The sequence below is a fragment of the Neovison vison genome, chromosome 7 (genome assembly GCF_020171115.1).
Source record: "Neovison vison isolate M4711 chromosome 7, ASM_NN_V1, whole genome shotgun sequence".
NCBI lineage: Eukaryota > Metazoa > Chordata > Mammalia > Carnivora > Mustelidae > Neogale > Neogale vison.
The window spans coordinates 201,904,114-201,919,834 of NC_058097.1; the positions used below are offsets into that span (position 1 = coordinate 201,904,114).

The following is a 15,721-nucleotide window of genomic DNA, read 5'->3' on the forward strand; positions in this document are numbered from 1 at the left end:
TTGGTTTTAGGGACTGGGGCTAAGTCTTGATGCTGCTGGGAGTCGTTGGCTCTTTGTTCACTGTGCCTTGCTTTTCCTCCCCCTCTTCTATCCTATCCTACCCTCAGATTTTGCTGGAGGAGCTTGCCAACAGCGATCCCAAGTTAGCCCTCACTGGAGTCCCCATAGTGCAGTGGCCAAAAAGGGATAAGGTAAGGAGCTGTTCTTGATCTTCAGGCTGCTGAAGCATTTTGCTGGCTGGTCATCACCGTTCCAGGAAGAAAAAGCACAACTAGAGGCAGACAGCTTTTGGCACATTAAAATAAACTGACAGAAAATCATTACTCTGTTCTGTTTTAACTCTTAGGTCAGGATAAGTGGCTATCTTTGGAGGTGACTCTCTTAACAGAGCTAAGAACCTGCCTCCAGGTTTAGATCCGAAAGTGGACATTTATTCACCAGAATGGATTTGTTCCTATCCTTCTGGCCCAGTGATTCAGTTATTTTCACGGGTATTTTTAAAACTAGTCAAAATAATTACATATATTTAAATGGCTGGACTATTTCAATGATGGAGTGAGTGCACACACTCAGGAAACCCCTTAATTTGGATTTTTCGGTATCAAATTGAAAAAAGAAGGAAAGGAATGACCTGTTAGCTAATAAATTGTCATTTACAAGTTTTCGTTAGGTTCTGTATGATTTTTTTCCTGTATTGTCCTTTGTCATGGTTAGTTATTAAATAAAAGTAAGAGCTCGCATTCTGATCTTTGCCATGAGTTTGGCAAATATGTAGGCCCTTCTTTGGTGTCCGCAGTTGAAATTTGCAGAGCTGTCACGTTCTAGGAATGTTTAGGTGTATATCTGTGAAAGATGTCTTAAAAGAACCACTTCCTAGGTGGAGAAGTCCCACCTAGCTGATGCTTGACCACTGTGAAACTGCCTCAAAACAGCTCAGTCATTTCTCGCTGTTTTATGTCAGAAACATGTTTAAGGTACCCTGGAAATTCGAAGAACTAAAAGACCCAGTTCTTGAAAAGATCACCAGGACAAAGACAAGCAATAAGATTATAAACGTGTACCTAAGAGAGAGATTCTATACCTAAGGGCTACTGGAGTGTATGTTATGTACCAGATTGAAAATAATAAAGAAATGAGCAAGATCCGTCTCCCCCTCGAGTAGTTCACGGTCTTCTTTATGAGTATCTTCTGAGTAGGACTATTCAGGACAAGGAAATATCAGAGGGCCCCTGGATGGCTTTGGTACATAGAAAGCTCCAGGGAGTGGGGGTGTCACAGCTCAGCAGAGTGAGACGGATGTGGGTGAGGGAAAAGACTGACGAGATCGGCAGACCTTTTCTGTAGAGGTAATACACAGATGACAAATACGATAAAGGCAGTAAATATTTTTGGTTTTGCAGGCCATACAGTCTCTGTGGCAACTTCTCAACTCTGCAGTTGCACGTGAAAGCAGCCATAGACAATACGTAAACCGATGAGCGTCACTGTGTTCTGGTCACATTTCATTTACAAAAACGGGCAGCGGGCCAATGTGCTCGTGGGCCATAGTTCGCCAAGCTGCGTTATCTTCTACCTTCTCCGGTCCTCAGAGTTACTTGATATATTTGACCTCGCTGCTTTCTCTTTCCAGCTTAAATTCCCCGCCCGGCCAAAGGTGCGGGTTCCTACCATCCCCATCACAAAGCCTCACACCATGAAACCGGCTCCTCGGTTAACACCCGTGAGGCCTGCTGCCGCCTCCCCCATAGTGTCAGGAGCCCGGCGGAGACGGGTGCGCTGCCGGAAGTGCAAAGCGTGTGTGCAAGGAGAGTGTGGTGTTTGCCACTACTGCAGGGACATGAAGAAGTTTGGGGGGCCTGGTCGCATGAAGCAGTCCTGTGTTCTTCGGCAGTGCTTAGCAGTAAGTGGCCTGCTGGGTAAAGAACTTGGGGGAGGGAGAAGACAGGTGGTGCCGAAGGGACTGAAGTACAGGTAGTGAGAGTTCTAGAGACTTCAGAGATGGAAAGAAGTTTCTGTCTCTTTTTGGCTTGCTTTGTTTGTCCGTTTTCTCTCTGGGCCAGAAATGATCCTGTTTAATTTTTCGTCCTTGCTTGCCCTGTTTTCAACTAAGAAAGCAGTATTGCAAGGACAAAAGTCACTGCGGTCGGTCCCTCTTTACGTGGATTAGGAGGAAGGGCCTGTGAGGCCTGGGACTGACTGGTGAGAGTGAACTGGTCCCTGTTTCCAGTTTCCAGCTGGTTGGTTCTCCCTGTCTTCCTCTGCCGGTTACCCTACCAGAAACCGCTCTTTGCCCAGTTTCCACGCTCCCTGAGAATTACAGGAAGCAAATCACCCATCTTGAGTTAAAGGGAAGCTGAACTGATAAGCACCTGAGTCTGCTCTTTTCTTGGTTTCTTTGTCCTCTTGTAGCCCAGACTGCCTCACTCTGTCACGTGTTCCCTCTGTGGAGAGGTGGATCAAAATGAGGAGACACAGGACTTCGAGAAGAAACTCATGGAATGCTGTATCTGCAATGAGATTGTTCATCCTGGCTGCCTCCAGGTGAGGAGAGGCCTCAGGGCTCCCTGAGGGCTCAGCTGGTAGAATGTCTGAAGGCACCGGGTGGAGCAGGCAGTGGGAATGTGTCACAAGAGGCCACCAGCGTCCCTAATATGGACCGTCATCTGTGGGTCATGTCATAGTCTAACATCTGTCGTTGATTCAGATGCCTGGGTTGTGTGTCAGCCACTGTGTTAGACCCTGAGGGATAGCCCAGGACAAAATAATGGTTCAGTTCCTGTCCTCCTGGAGCTTGCAGTCTGGCCTCCAAAGAGTATTTGGAGTCTCCAGGCCAGGCCTGGTCTGTTTTGGAATGCTTTATGCCTTTAAGCATCTGTGCTGTGTACTTCAGTGTATCTCTGGATATGAGTCCCTGAAAGATGGTGAGAGTGATGGTATCAGCTAATGTTTAATGAGTGCTTGTGCTCTGTCACGCTTTGTACGCATGTGAGGGCCTCTAAGAAAGTAATAGGGAAATTGGTGCAGTCTTTTAAGAGGTCATTTCCTTGGGGCGCCGGGATGGCTCAGTGGGTTAAAGCTTCTGCCTCTGGCTCGGGTCATGATCCCAGGGTCCTCGGATCGAGCCCCACATTAGGCTCCCTGCTCAGCAGGGAGCTTGCTTCCTCCTCTCTCTCTGCCTGCCTATCTGCCTAATTGTGATCTCTAGCTATCAAATGAATAAATAAATAAAATCTTAAAAAAACAAAAAGAGGTCATGTCCACTCTTCAGGCAGGGACCCTGGGCCTAAGTGTGTGCAGAAGCTCCTGAAATCATACCATTGTGTAGCTGGGGCAGAGAACCACTGATTGATTGATTGACTGACTGATTCTGAGAGGGAGGAGGGGAAGGGCAGAGGGAAAGCAGGCTCCACTACCAGCTCCAAGCCTAATGCAGGGCTCCGTCTCACAGCCCTGTGATCCTGACCCAAGCCAGAATCAAGAGTTGACCCTTAACCAGCTGAGCCACCCAGGCACCTGGGGAACCACTGTTTTACATGCATTCTCTTGTTTACATCTTCTTCTAAATTTTTTTTTAAAGATTTATTTATTTGAGAGCGAGAACACATGAGTAGAGGAAGGGACAGGAGAGAGAATCTCGAGCAGACTCCCGCTAAGCACGGAGCCCAATGTGAGGCTCGATCCCACCACCCTGAGATCATGACCTGAGCTGAAACCAAGAGTCACATACTTAACTGACTAAGCCACTCAGGCACCCCTCTTGTTTACGTCTTGAAGACAGCCCTGTGGAGTCAGATCTACCCTATTACTTTATATTTCTTTCAATCTAAAGGGCATTGGTACTGGTATTTTGTTGATTTCTCCAAGGGTGACAACTGTATCATGACTGCCACCTGGCTGACAATGATTGTAAGATACTGTTAATTGTGAGACGCAGCCCAATTTTAGAAATAGTCAGATGTGGGACGCCTGGGTGGCTCAGTTGGTTGGGTGGCTGCCTTGGGCTCAGGTCATGATCCCAGCGTCCTGGGATCAAGTCCCACGTCGGGCTCTTTGCTCAGCAGGGAGCCTGCTTCTCCCTCTGCCTCTGTCTGCCTGTGCTCTCTCTCTCTCTCTGATAAATACTTTAAAAAAAAGAAATAGATGTGAAAAAAATATGCGTCTTAGGATCAGTAAGATGGGATATCCTCTCCATGTCGATAAAGAAAGTATTTACTATACGCTAAGCATTTTCCTAAACACTTAACAGGTAATTGATTTACTCCTCACTACAAACCCCGTAAGATGGGAGTTGTTATTTATCCTCACTTTATAGTTCAGAGCACAGTGTCACAGAGACTAGGCCACTGGTGTCGGAACCCAACCAGTCATAATTACTGTGCCCCACTATCAAAACAAGGTCTGGCACCTTCTGAATTGTGTGGTCAGTTCCTTCTGCAGAGTGGCAGGAAACTTTCAAGAAAATGAATGTGTCAGGAGAGATAAATATATACATGTGTATGTTAGGAGAGAGACCCCACATTGACCCAGACTCTTGGGAATCTCCACAAACAATGACGTGTTTATGAGTAGGTAACTTCCACGTTCTTCCCAACCATGTGGCTATTACTGTATGATATAGGAGCCTTAAGAAACAGGCCGGGATGGGGGTGCCTGGGTGGCTCAGTCAGTTAAGCCTCTGCCTTCAGCTCAGGTCATGATCCCAGGGTCCTGGGATCGAGCCCCACATTGGGCTCTCTGCTCAGCAGGAAACCTGCTGCTCCCCCTGTTTGTGCTCTCTTCCTCTCTCTCAATAAATAAAATCTTCAAAAAAAAAAAAAATAGAGAGAGGCTGGGGTTTCTTATATTTTGGGTTTTTTGTTTGCTTCTAATGTGCTAGATTTTTAACATCCCTGTCTTACTCTAGATGGATGGAGAAGGGCTGCTTAATGAGGAATTGCCAAATTGCTGGGAGTGTCCAAAGTGCTACCAGGAGGACAGCTCGGAGAAAGCCCAGGTAGGGGAGCCTTTTCCAGATTGCGCTGGAGAAGAAAGGAAACGCTAGGCTTGGAGGATGGCTAGAATACATTTGCCTTTGCAACTTTATTCACATTGTTTTTCTGACCCACAGAGATTATTTTGTATAGTGTCTTTTTTTTTCACTTTTGCTTAATTATTTTTTCTTTTGTTTGGAATTTTTAATGTTTGGGTTTTTTGTATTACTGAATACTGTTCCACTTGGGGTCTGCAAATCGCTGAGGTCTTTTTACACTCTGGGACCCTAGGCAGCCCAGACAGCTGAGTTATTTGAGGAGGGCGGTGAGGCGAGCACGGTTGCTCCTGAGGAATGAAACTAAAGGGAAGGCAGTGACCTGAGGCAGTGGGTAAGTACAGTGGTGTGCTGGAGTTTCCAGTTAAGCAGGCTCACATTTTTGTCCTCTTCACCTTTGTGGCCTTGCAGAAAGCCCTGCCCTTGTGCCCAAACATGTCCCACAGAGGTAGCCCCTCCCTGCAGGGGGACCAGTGCCATGACCTTGGCCCTGAGTAGTGGAGGTTGCTGGCCCGGTGGGTAATGCTAAAGGGCCAGAAGGACTCTGGTTACTCAGACCAGCAAGAACAAGACCTGTTGAGGGCACACCCAGAGGAGGCAACTGACCTGGTGGCAGCCATCCAGCCCCCAGTGGTCCCCTCATGGCCCCATTGCACAGGAGCAGAGACAGATTTCCTTGTCGTCTGTTTCTTCCCACTTGGGCACTGAGGTAGTTGAATTTCAGTCTGACTATCTTGGGAGTTGCGGGGATGTAGAGTTAACTAGTGCTGAAGTTCTCAGCTTCAGCAGTTACCGCAGGTTCTTAGACTGGAAGCTTCTACATTTTTTGTCCTTGGTGGCAGCAGTGTAGTGGTGGGCGTTTGCCTCCCTTCTCGAGCAGGTGGGCCGACAGATTCTGTGTTCTAGTGTTACCTTCCTGCATTGTCAAAGCCAGCACCCAGGAGGTGGTCATTCTCTTCCAACCCTAGTGCTCTAAGAAAGTACAGAGCAGAGGGAGAGGGGCTTGTTGCTGAGGGACAGAAACGGTCTCCTTGAGAATATGAACACTGCTCTCTGATCCCTAGTGGAACACTGGTTCAGCGTCATCACGGCAGTCACGGTGGGCGCCAGGAAGAGACAGGTGCCCTGGGATGAGGTGTTGGCCTTGGTGGAGCACTGGCTTCACTGAACCCCAGTTCCTCCTCTTCATCTGGCGCACGTGCCTCTGGAGCATTGCAGTTGCTCACGGAGGTTCTCGCGCTCTGCTTTGTCTTCCGTGGGGTTGGACTCCAGGGAGGGCGGGCTGTGGAGGGGAGGAAGCAGCCGGGTAGAGTCTGGCTCAGACGCTGGAGCTAAACGCGGTGCTTACTGCTGTGAGGTCTGTGTCCTAGTTCAAACGGTTTCTGTAGGCTGCTTTTCTTCTACCACGAGCATCTACCATCGGACGCCTCTCCAGAGTGAAAGAGCTAAATTAGAGACAGAATTAAAAATGGTCAGATTGCATAGGGGTGAAGTTGTGGTCTCTTTAAAGGGTATCTTTACCCAGGGAATTATAATCCCAAAATTTGGGGCAAGAGATGCATACGGTGGGCTGTGGAATCATGCAGCTCAAATTTGGGTCTCACTCCTCTATACTTGGACACAAACCTTTGTGTCACACACAGGTAGATTTCCCAAGTGACCTATTTTAAGGGTTTGGTCTGTAATCAGCTTTCTCCAGCACAGGCGTGGGCCCGGTTGCTGATGTGGCAGATGGCGGACTCTGAGGAGGTGACCACCCTGTGGCCTGCAGCCACCCCTTTGCCCGTAGAAGAGCAGTGATCTGTCTTCTTCCTAGTCTCCGGAGAGCAACAGTGAGGCTCACTGCAAATTTAAAGGGTTTTGGAGGAAGGTACTGACGGGGCTTTTTGGGGGCGTGTTTTGCAGAAGCGGAAAATGGAAGAGAGTGACGACGAAGCCGTGCAAGCCAAAGTCCTGCGGCCCCTGCGGAGCTGCGACGAGCCCCTCACGCCCCCGCCTCACTCACCCACCTCCATGCTGCAGCTCATCCATGACCCGGTCTCCCCCCGGGGTATGGTGACTCGGTCATCCCCTGGGGCTGGCCCCAGCGACCACCACAGTGCCAGCCGCGATGAGCGCTTCAAACGGCGGCAGTTGCTGCGGCTACAGGCCACAGAGCGCACCATGGTACGGGAAAAGGAGAACAATCCCAGCGGCAAAAAGGAGCTGTCTGAAGTTGAGAAAGCCAAGATCCGGGGATCGTACCTCACTGTCACGCTGCAGAGGCCCACCAAAGAGCTCCACGGGACATCCATTGTGCCCAAGCTGCAGGCCATCACGGCCTCCTCTGCCAACCTTCGCCATTCCCCCCGTGTGCTAGTGCAGCACTGCCCAGCCCGAACCCCCCAGCGTGGGGATGAGGAGGGGCTGGGGGGAGAGGAGGAGGAAGAGGAGGAGGAGGAGGAGGAAGATGACAGTGCAGAGGAGGGGGGTGCAGCCAGGCTGAATGGCCGGGGCAGTTGGGCTCAGGATGGAGACGAAAGCTGGATGCAGCGGGAGGTCTGGATGTCTGTCTTCCGCTACCTCAGCCGCAGAGAACTTTGTGAATGTATGCGAGTGTGCAAGACGTGGTATAAATGGTGAGCAGGGATACAGGGATCAGGAATAGGGGTATGGGAGTAGGTGGCAGATTTTCCATATGAGAACTGCATGCGTCTTGGCATCTGGAGGCTTGCTGGGTCCCCAAGGACTGAATCCACTCAGTCCGTTCCCTAGACAGCGGGTCCTGTTAAAGATGCGGCTCTTTGTGCCTGTAGGTGTCCTCGGGGAAGTTTGGCCCTTCGCTTCCTCTCCCTGCTCTGTACTTTCCCGTTTCTCTCTACTGGGTGTACGAAACTGATTTGGGGGTTGGATTTGTACAGTTTGTGTAAAACCTTTAGTCATCAGTTTTACCCCCGTAAGTAACCTGTACTCAGCACACATGTGCTGAGAGCCTGTGCTGTGTCCGTCACTCCCGTTGCCGCTGACACAGGTGACTGCTCTCGAGCCCCTGCCTCAGTTTCCTCTCCATCTATTGAAAGAGGTGGACATGCTTTTCAAAAAAATGTGAACGTTTGCACTGTTTTCCAGTTTTTGTTCTTATCCCCCAAGTCTGGACCCTAATTCCTTTCTTCAGGAAGCACAGTCGAATTTTGAGCTTCCTGAGACTTACTCATCCTTCCTAATGAGACCTGCCATTTCTTCCCAAGCTCAGCAGTGACATACTTAGCGGGGAGAAGTCCCTCGAGATGAGGAACAGACGTTTCCACAGGGCATTATTTTTCCTTTTGCTCCTAGGCCCTAGGACGTAACATATTCTTTGTATCTGGGCCAAACCCAGTTAAAGTAGTTTTCAAAATGTGATGCTCAGACTACTGGTGGGCCACTGGCATTGCCCGGCATCACGTTAGAAATGCAGATTCTCATTGCCTGTTTCAGTACTTCTGAGAGAGTCCGAACCTTTGGGGGTGGGGCCAGGCCATCTTTTTTTTACACGTTTTCCAGGGTCTTCTGATACACGTTAAAGTTTGAGACTCACTGCTCTATCTTAATAAGCAGCTTGTTTTTACCATACAAGTCTCATGTGCCATTGGTGAAATATTTTCAGTCTTTAAATAAAGACCTCATTCTTTGCAAATGCGAGTTTATTTCCCAAATCTGAATTAATATGTTATCTACCCAAATTGTCCTAATATTTTCTTTTTGTAGTGCTAGCGGGCCTGCCTGGTTCTGTCCCTCAGTTTCCAGACCAAGTCACATAAGACTCCTCTTATGTGCTGTCTCCCCTTCCCCTGCTGACCAGACTCTGAGCCAGGCTTGGGGGCAGGGGCCGTAAAATATTAAACAGAAGCCTGCATGTTGCAGTGCTATTTATGGCCTGTGGACTGTAGATTGCAGGGGGAGGGCGGCCTCTCCCTTCCAGTTCTGGTCTGGACTGGAGCAGAAAATAAAAAGACAGCACTGAAGCAGAAATGCAAGACAGGGAGAAGACTGTCCTGACCTGATGATAAAGACCGTCTTTCGGCCTCATACAGGGATGGGCTCTTTGTAGGGCTTAAGGCAGGATGGATTGTAGCTGTGCTGAGGAACACCCTGCAGCCCGGGCAGCTGGGTACAACTGACAAGGGAGAGAATTGGAGGCAAGTCTAAGGCTTCAGGCAGTAAGAAGTCAAATTTTTTAATATGTCCTTCTACAAGCTTTGGTGGGAGCCATATTGTTTTAATGCAATTGAAGGGTTATAGTATTGTCTGCTGTGTGTTCCTAACAACTGTGTTCTCAGCCCTTCCAGAGTAAATTGGTGAACCGGGTCAAGTTCACTGCTTAACCTGTATGGTTGCCGTAAAGGACAAGTCCTTTTCTCTGAAGCTAAAAAAAAAACAAAACCCAGGGTGTGGTACCTGTGTGCTTATAGAAGAGCCTAACCAGGCAGGGTGGCTCTCCACGTGCTCTGCTTCTCCCAGAAGCCCGCAGCACGCTTTGGTGGGAGCTCCTCCGAAGAGGGGTATTGGGTTATTGACGGCCAGTTCTCTCTCTCTCTCTCACAGGTGCTGCGACAAGAGACTTTGGACAAAAATTGACTTGAGTAGGTGTAAGGCTATTGTACCCCAGGCTCTCAGTGGCATCATCAAGAGGCAGCCAGTCAGCCTTGACCTCAGTTGGACCAACATCTCCAAGAAACAGCTGACATGGCTTGTCAACAGGCTGCCGGGTGAGCAGGCAGGGGAGGCTGTAGGCAGTGCCGCTTCCCCTTGCTTTAGGGCGGGGCACCTGGTGGCTCAGTCAGTTGAGCATCTGCCTTTGGCTCAGGTCATGATCCTGGGGTCCTGGGATCAAGTCCCGCGTCAGGCTCCCTGCTCAGGGGAGGGCCTGCTTCTCCCCCTCTCTCTGCGTGCTACTCTGTGTGTGTGTGTGTCTGTGTCTGTCTGTCTGTCTCTGTCAATAAATAAGTAGAATCTTAAAAGTAAATAAAATAAAATTGCTTTGGAGCAATATTGGGCAGCAGCCCCATGCCATTGTCATCTTCCTGCTTGTTAGCAGGGGTTCCACCCAGGGCCTCTAACGGCCAGTCCCCAAGGCACTGCTCCAGACTAGCTGGAGTAGTCCGTCATCACCCCGGACAGAGCCACTGACAAGATTTGAGTGTGATACTGCCATGATTGGCCCCTTAGCATGCCTTCTCTCGTCAGCATTTTGGGGTCTTAGAAGACAGGAAGTCACTCACGCTCACTACATTACTGTGGTAGGAACTAAGCAATTGGTTTTACCACCAAAGCGAGGAAATACAGTAGAGTGTACGGTTGCATGTCTGTCTGTTCCCGTTGTAGGACTGAAGGACCTCCTCCTAGCAGGCTGCTCCTGGTCTGCAGTATCTGCCCTCAGCACCTCCAGCTGCCCCCTTCTCAGGACCCTTGATCTTCGGTGGGCAGTAGGAATCAAGGACCCTCAAATTCGGGACTTGCTGACTCCACCGGCTGATAAACCAGGTATGCTCCGGGCCTGACTTCTCTGTGTTCATCTTGGGGTAGCTTTGTCTTTCGACAGACTTTGTCTCAGAAACTAAGGAAGTGTCCACAACGATGCTGTGGATGAGTACAGATGGAGGGCAGAGTGCCGGGTGGTGTGGACGCGCAGGTTAGCTGTTCACAGCCGGCCACCTGCCTGCAGGCAAAGGAGGGACTCCGTCTGGGACGCAGATGGTGTAATCCTGAGGAAGTCTGGGAAGTCTTCATGGTTGAGGTGGGACGTTAGAAGCCGTTTGCATTATGGTCTAGAAAAGTGTGGGAGTGTGGAGAGGGGTGGAGCGTTCCACACATCCCCTTTTGCTGTGTGAGGCATAATCTAGCAGCTGGGAAGAAAGAAAATGTGTCTGGTTTCCTAGAAACTGCCCCCACACCCCACTCACTCCCTGCAGGCAGGGCTGGGTGTGGGCAGTTCTGCTTAACCCCTGCGAGGAGGCCTGGCTCGGAAGGAGCTGAGGCTGCCCGCAGCTTTGGAGCCAGCTAGAGGTAAGAGTTTTGACCTAGGCGCCGGCCTTGCCTGTGCAGGTCAGGACAATCGCAGTAAGCTCCGGAACATGACTGACTTCCGGCTGGCAGGCCTTGACATCACGGATGCCACGCTTCGCCTCATCATTCGCCACATGCCCCTCCTCTCTCGACTAGACCTCAGTCACTGCAGCCACCTGACAGACCAGTCCTCCAACCTGCTCACCGCTGTCGGCTCTTCCACTCGCTACTCCCTCACGGAGCTCAACATGGCAGGTACGCCGCCGCGGCGTCTCAGGGCGGGCAGGGCCGCCCGCCTCCGGAAGGGCTCAGCCCTCCCTGGAGCTTGACCAGTGAAACCGAGAACCTGGGTTTGTTTGAAGGGAATTAAGTTGTTTCCTCATATCTGAACAAGGACACGGATTTCCCTCTCTTCTAACCGATTGGCGGATGGAGGCCTCCGGTAGTTGTCGGCTGCTACCGACAGTGGCCATTGCCGGCTGCAGTTTGGTCGGCCTTGGCCTTGTGGTGTGTGAGGCAGAAGGGGCACGCTTCTCGTCTCTGAGCCGGGTAGCTTAGGAGACGGAGGGCTTTTGCTTAGCATTTGAAGGAAAAGAGCTGGGGAGCTGAGCGGCGGAGCAGGCTCCTGTGGCTGTGCGCACACGGCATTGCCCTCATGGTCCCTTTCCTCACAGGTTGCAATAAATTGACAGACCAGACCCTGATCTACCTACGGCGAATTGCCAACGTCACCTTGATCGACCTTCGAGGATGCAAGCAGATCACTCGAAAAGCCTGCGAGCACTTCATCTCAGACTTGTCCATCAACAGTCTCTACTGCCTGTCTGACGAGAAGCTGATACAGAAGATCAGCTAAAACACGCGCAGCCCAGACTGAGCAGGAAACCGATCTTCCCCTGACTCCCCAGCCAGGAGAGCCTCTCTCCCCGACCCTGCACGGGCTCTGAGGCCAGCGTCACACTCCCTCTCTGCTCTCCTGTCCCTTGAGCCCTTCCCCTACAGGCGGGGCAGAGAGGGGGGTAGACACCAGGCTTACCTGCCGGCTCCTCTCCTCCCAAGGAGAAAGGAGTAGCAGACTGATCCGAATCCGAGGGGAGAGCACAGGCTGTGTGCTGTCAAGGTGCCTGCTCGCTTGCTCGCCTGCCCGCCTGCCTGCTTGCTCACCGGCCGGGAGGCCGGGCTCTCAGTTTGGGGTGTCTGTGCAGCCGTCATCCGTGCTGGGCCCTGGCGCCCTTCTCCCCATTCATGGTCCCCAGCCGTGCCTGGTTCTGAGCAAATTTCCAGGGAAGAAAGCGGCCCCGTCTCCGTGGCCCGGTTCTCCTTGTGGCGTCCAGTGCGCGTCTCTCCTCCCCCACACTCTGCCGGCTCACGCAGGAGGGGCCAGCGGCCCCCAGGAAGGCCAGACCCGCGCCGATCGTACTGGTGCTGTTGAGGTGTCTAAAACCTCTCATCCGTGTCCACGCTCTGCCCCTGCCTTTAGCTTGATCCTGTCCGATGCTCGTGGTAGTTCACGTAATGAGGTCACACCCCTCCCCCCAGACTTGCCCGCTAGTCTCTCTGAAGTCCTTGTTGCACTTACTGGGGTTGAAGCTCTTCAGAGGAGCTGGAACTGTGTACCCCAGGGACACCCCCATTTTATTGCTTCCTAGGCAGATTCTGAGACAGGCACCAACTCCTTGTTCCCCTCCCTCTTTAGCCTCCCACTGCCCTTTCCACACGTTCCTCCTTCCTGCCTGGACAGAGCTTTCCCAGGATGTGTGTGCTCAGAGGGAGCAGCCTATCTCCCCAAGCAGGGGAAAGCAGAGAGCTTGGCTAGGTCCCCACCTGCCTCCCAGCAGGCTCTGGGCCTCCGCTGCGGTGTAGCCCCCAGAGCCCAGGCCTGTGTTTAGCCCCAGCGGCTCACTGATCCGGCACCTTGTGGCAGGGTGGGGGCAGTGGGGTCCTGCTTTGAAGCCAGTCACCTGCCCTCCGCCTGTAGCCGTGGAAGGGAGTGTGCATGTGCCTCTGTGTGTGTGGCTGAGTGTATTACACGTGTGTGTGGAGGGAGGGAGGGAGGGGAGCGTGGTGTCTCCCCCTCCACCGCCCTGTGTCGAGCCCCATCAGCTGCCCCCTTTTACTTTGCATAGAACGGCCTGTCCAAAGATCCTCTCTCTAGGGCAGCAGAGAGCTTTTTGCACTTTAAAAAAAAAAAGAAGAAGAAGAAGAAGAAAAAGAAAGAAAGGTCGGAATTTCTTTGGGTCAATATTTAAGTGTGTGAGGAGATGCTCAGTGGCAGCAGCCCGCGGCAGGAGCTCACACGTGACAGACGCGGATTTGCACTCTGCTCCCCATCTGTGAGGATAGATAGCACAACCCTGCCCCGCCTTCTCGGCCTCCAGCCCCCTCCTTCCTGGCCCCTTCCCTGCAGCCCAGTCTCAGGCTCTCCTCCTCCTGGAGCCCCGTGGGGGAGGGGAAGGAGCCCAGGCACCAGGGGTCTGAAGCGTGAGCCACCCCGAGGAGAGACGCCAACTGCACACTTGCCACTTCCAAAGCAATAGAGGCAGAGGGGCCCCCTCTTTGCCACCTAGCCCAGCTTTGACCCTGGCATAGACTGGCCTCCTAAGAGAAAACTGGGTCCTGGTACGGGGTGGCATTGTGTCGGTTTCTTCCAATCTGCTGATTCTCTTGGCTGCACCTTAAAAGCAGCAGTCTGCTCCCGTGACCCTCTGCCCCTTCCGTTGGTCTCCAGGCCCCAGTGACCTGGGGCTGAAACTTCGAGGAAATGCCAGTGACTTATTCCAGAGTGCCTCAGTTAGGGGGACTTCTCTGTAAAGAACCCTGGGTATTGAGCAAAAACCTTATTAATATTATTGTTAATGACCTATAATTGGAAGCTTCCTGCCTTTTTCTGGTTGCTCCTGTGGAAAGTACTGAAAAGATTGTTTCGTTTTGTTGTCTTTTTATAAAAGGGGAGGTGGAGAGACCCCTTCAGAGCAGGGATTGTGCCGGGAGAGTGCCTCTGACTTTGGGACATTTCATCCACAGAAATTTCCAAGCTGATGGTTTGGTTGGGGGTGGGGGGGGGGTTGGTTTTTATTTTTGTTTGTTTTTGGTTTGGAAAAACAAGCATTTTTACCGCGCACGTAAATTGGTCAGCAGGAAAGGGAGCCCAGGAGTGGCGGCAGATGGACCCTACGCCCTTGCTGGGTTGCCTTTTTCTCTAGGACTGTGAGGGGGGAAATGGTTTTTAGAGGTGAGGGTTGGTCTGCGTGGAGGAAAGAAATGTCTCTGGGGACAGAGGATCCCGGGAGTCCCATCGCATTTCCTGCAATCTGCTCTGAGATGTGGCCTTGCCAGGAGAGCCTGCCCTCCTCAGACTGCAGGGCCAGACACCCCGCCTCCATCTTTCCAAGCACCGGGGCGAAAAACCACAAAGGAAAGGAAGAAAATTTATATATATATAATATAAAATCACTTGGTGATTAAAAAAAATAACTGCTCCATAAATAAAACTCCTAAAGTCACTATGTTTAAAGGGTTTGGTTGTGTTTTTTTTTTGTTTGTTTTTCGGAGAAATACTGTAAATATATATTTTTTGTTGCTGATTTAGAGTCAAATCTCCAATGTTGTGCTAAAAATTTTAAATTAAATGTAAGCATTAAGGGGGCAAGTCCTGCTATCTCAGTCGACACATGGGGGTTGTTTTGGGCCAGGGAAGGAGGAAAGCTAGTTGGACTTTGGTTTTCTAAACGTTCTTCACTATTGGTTTTAGAAAGAGCAAGGACATCTTTCCTCTGACACATGAATGGGAGATATTTGTGTAATAAAATTTTTAAAAGACAAAAAAAGAAACAGCCTCCGATGGGAAATATTTTTATTTGGGTTTTTTGGGGTTTGGGTGTTTTTCTTTTTTTTTTTCTTTCTTCGTTCTCTCTTTTCTTTTTTCTTTTTTTTTTTTTTTTAATAAAAAGGCTTTAAAAACTAAAGAACAAAACCTTTTCTGCGTTGGTGTGTATGTGTGTGCCCAAGTGTCAGAAGGTCATGGAGGCTCTGTTGCTAGAGACTAAGGTCAAGGATTGCCTGTTTCATTCTCAGAGGAGAAGCCGCAGAACCATCATGGGCCTGTACTACTTGCCTTCCCCCCCCCCTTTTTTTTTTAATGTCTAAAAACATTACTTGCTTTTAGAAACACCATGCTGTTTTACTTCATCACGGTGAACATTGTAATAAATGTGCAAATGTGATTACCTGATTCCCTGTAGTCCCTGTCCCCCTCCCGTGGTGCTGTGCTGAGAAGGCCTGGGAATTTCTAATCTTGCCATCCCTTGCCATCCCCATCCAAGGCCAACCAACCTCCACCCACTAAAGCTGCAGAGCAGGCCGGTTGATAGTGCCTGTTCAAGGTCACTGAGCAAGGTCTGGACCAGACAGGCTCCAGTCTGTTGGTCCCACCACATCTTGCTGCTTCTCATCACTTGGCTTGTTGAATGTGCCAGGTGCTGCCAGCCAACTACCACCCCAGCCCTGATCGCAGCATATCCAGAGAGCGGCACTCACATCTGGGAGGTCTTGAGTAGGCTTCCACCACTACCTTCAAAGGAGTGGGAAATCCCTGCCCATCCTACTCCCTAAGCTCCAGCTCTGCATGTTCTAGAAAAGGACAGGGTCTTGGACAAGGAGTAAGTTGATTTC

At 50.8% G+C, this 15,721-nt stretch overlaps 1 protein-coding gene across 3 annotated transcripts in view; it reads left to right on the top strand.

The window, feature by feature from the left end:
- The window catches only part of KDM2A (lysine demethylase 2A), a 118,183-nt gene extending 103,306 nt beyond the window's left edge, over positions 1-14,877 (top strand). For all 3 annotated transcript variants that reach the window (XM_044259806.1, XM_044259804.1, XM_044259805.1), the window contains 9 exons: positions 108-191; positions 1,631-1,900; positions 2,410-2,541; positions 4,904-4,993; positions 6,932-7,644; positions 9,590-9,753; positions 10,370-10,528; positions 11,090-11,305; positions 11,725-14,877. In XM_044259806.1, coding sequence (XP_044115741.1) covers positions 108-191; positions 1,631-1,900; positions 2,410-2,541; positions 4,904-4,993; positions 6,932-7,644; positions 9,590-9,753; positions 10,370-10,528; positions 11,090-11,305; positions 11,725-11,906 — 2,010 coding nt within the window. In that variant the 3' untranslated portion in view covers positions 11,907-14,877. The remainder of the gene's footprint in view (positions 1-107; positions 192-1,630; positions 1,901-2,409; positions 2,542-4,903; positions 4,994-6,931; positions 7,645-9,589; positions 9,754-10,369; positions 10,529-11,089; positions 11,306-11,724) is intronic.
- The last annotated feature ends 844 nt before the right edge of the window (positions 14,878-15,721 follow it).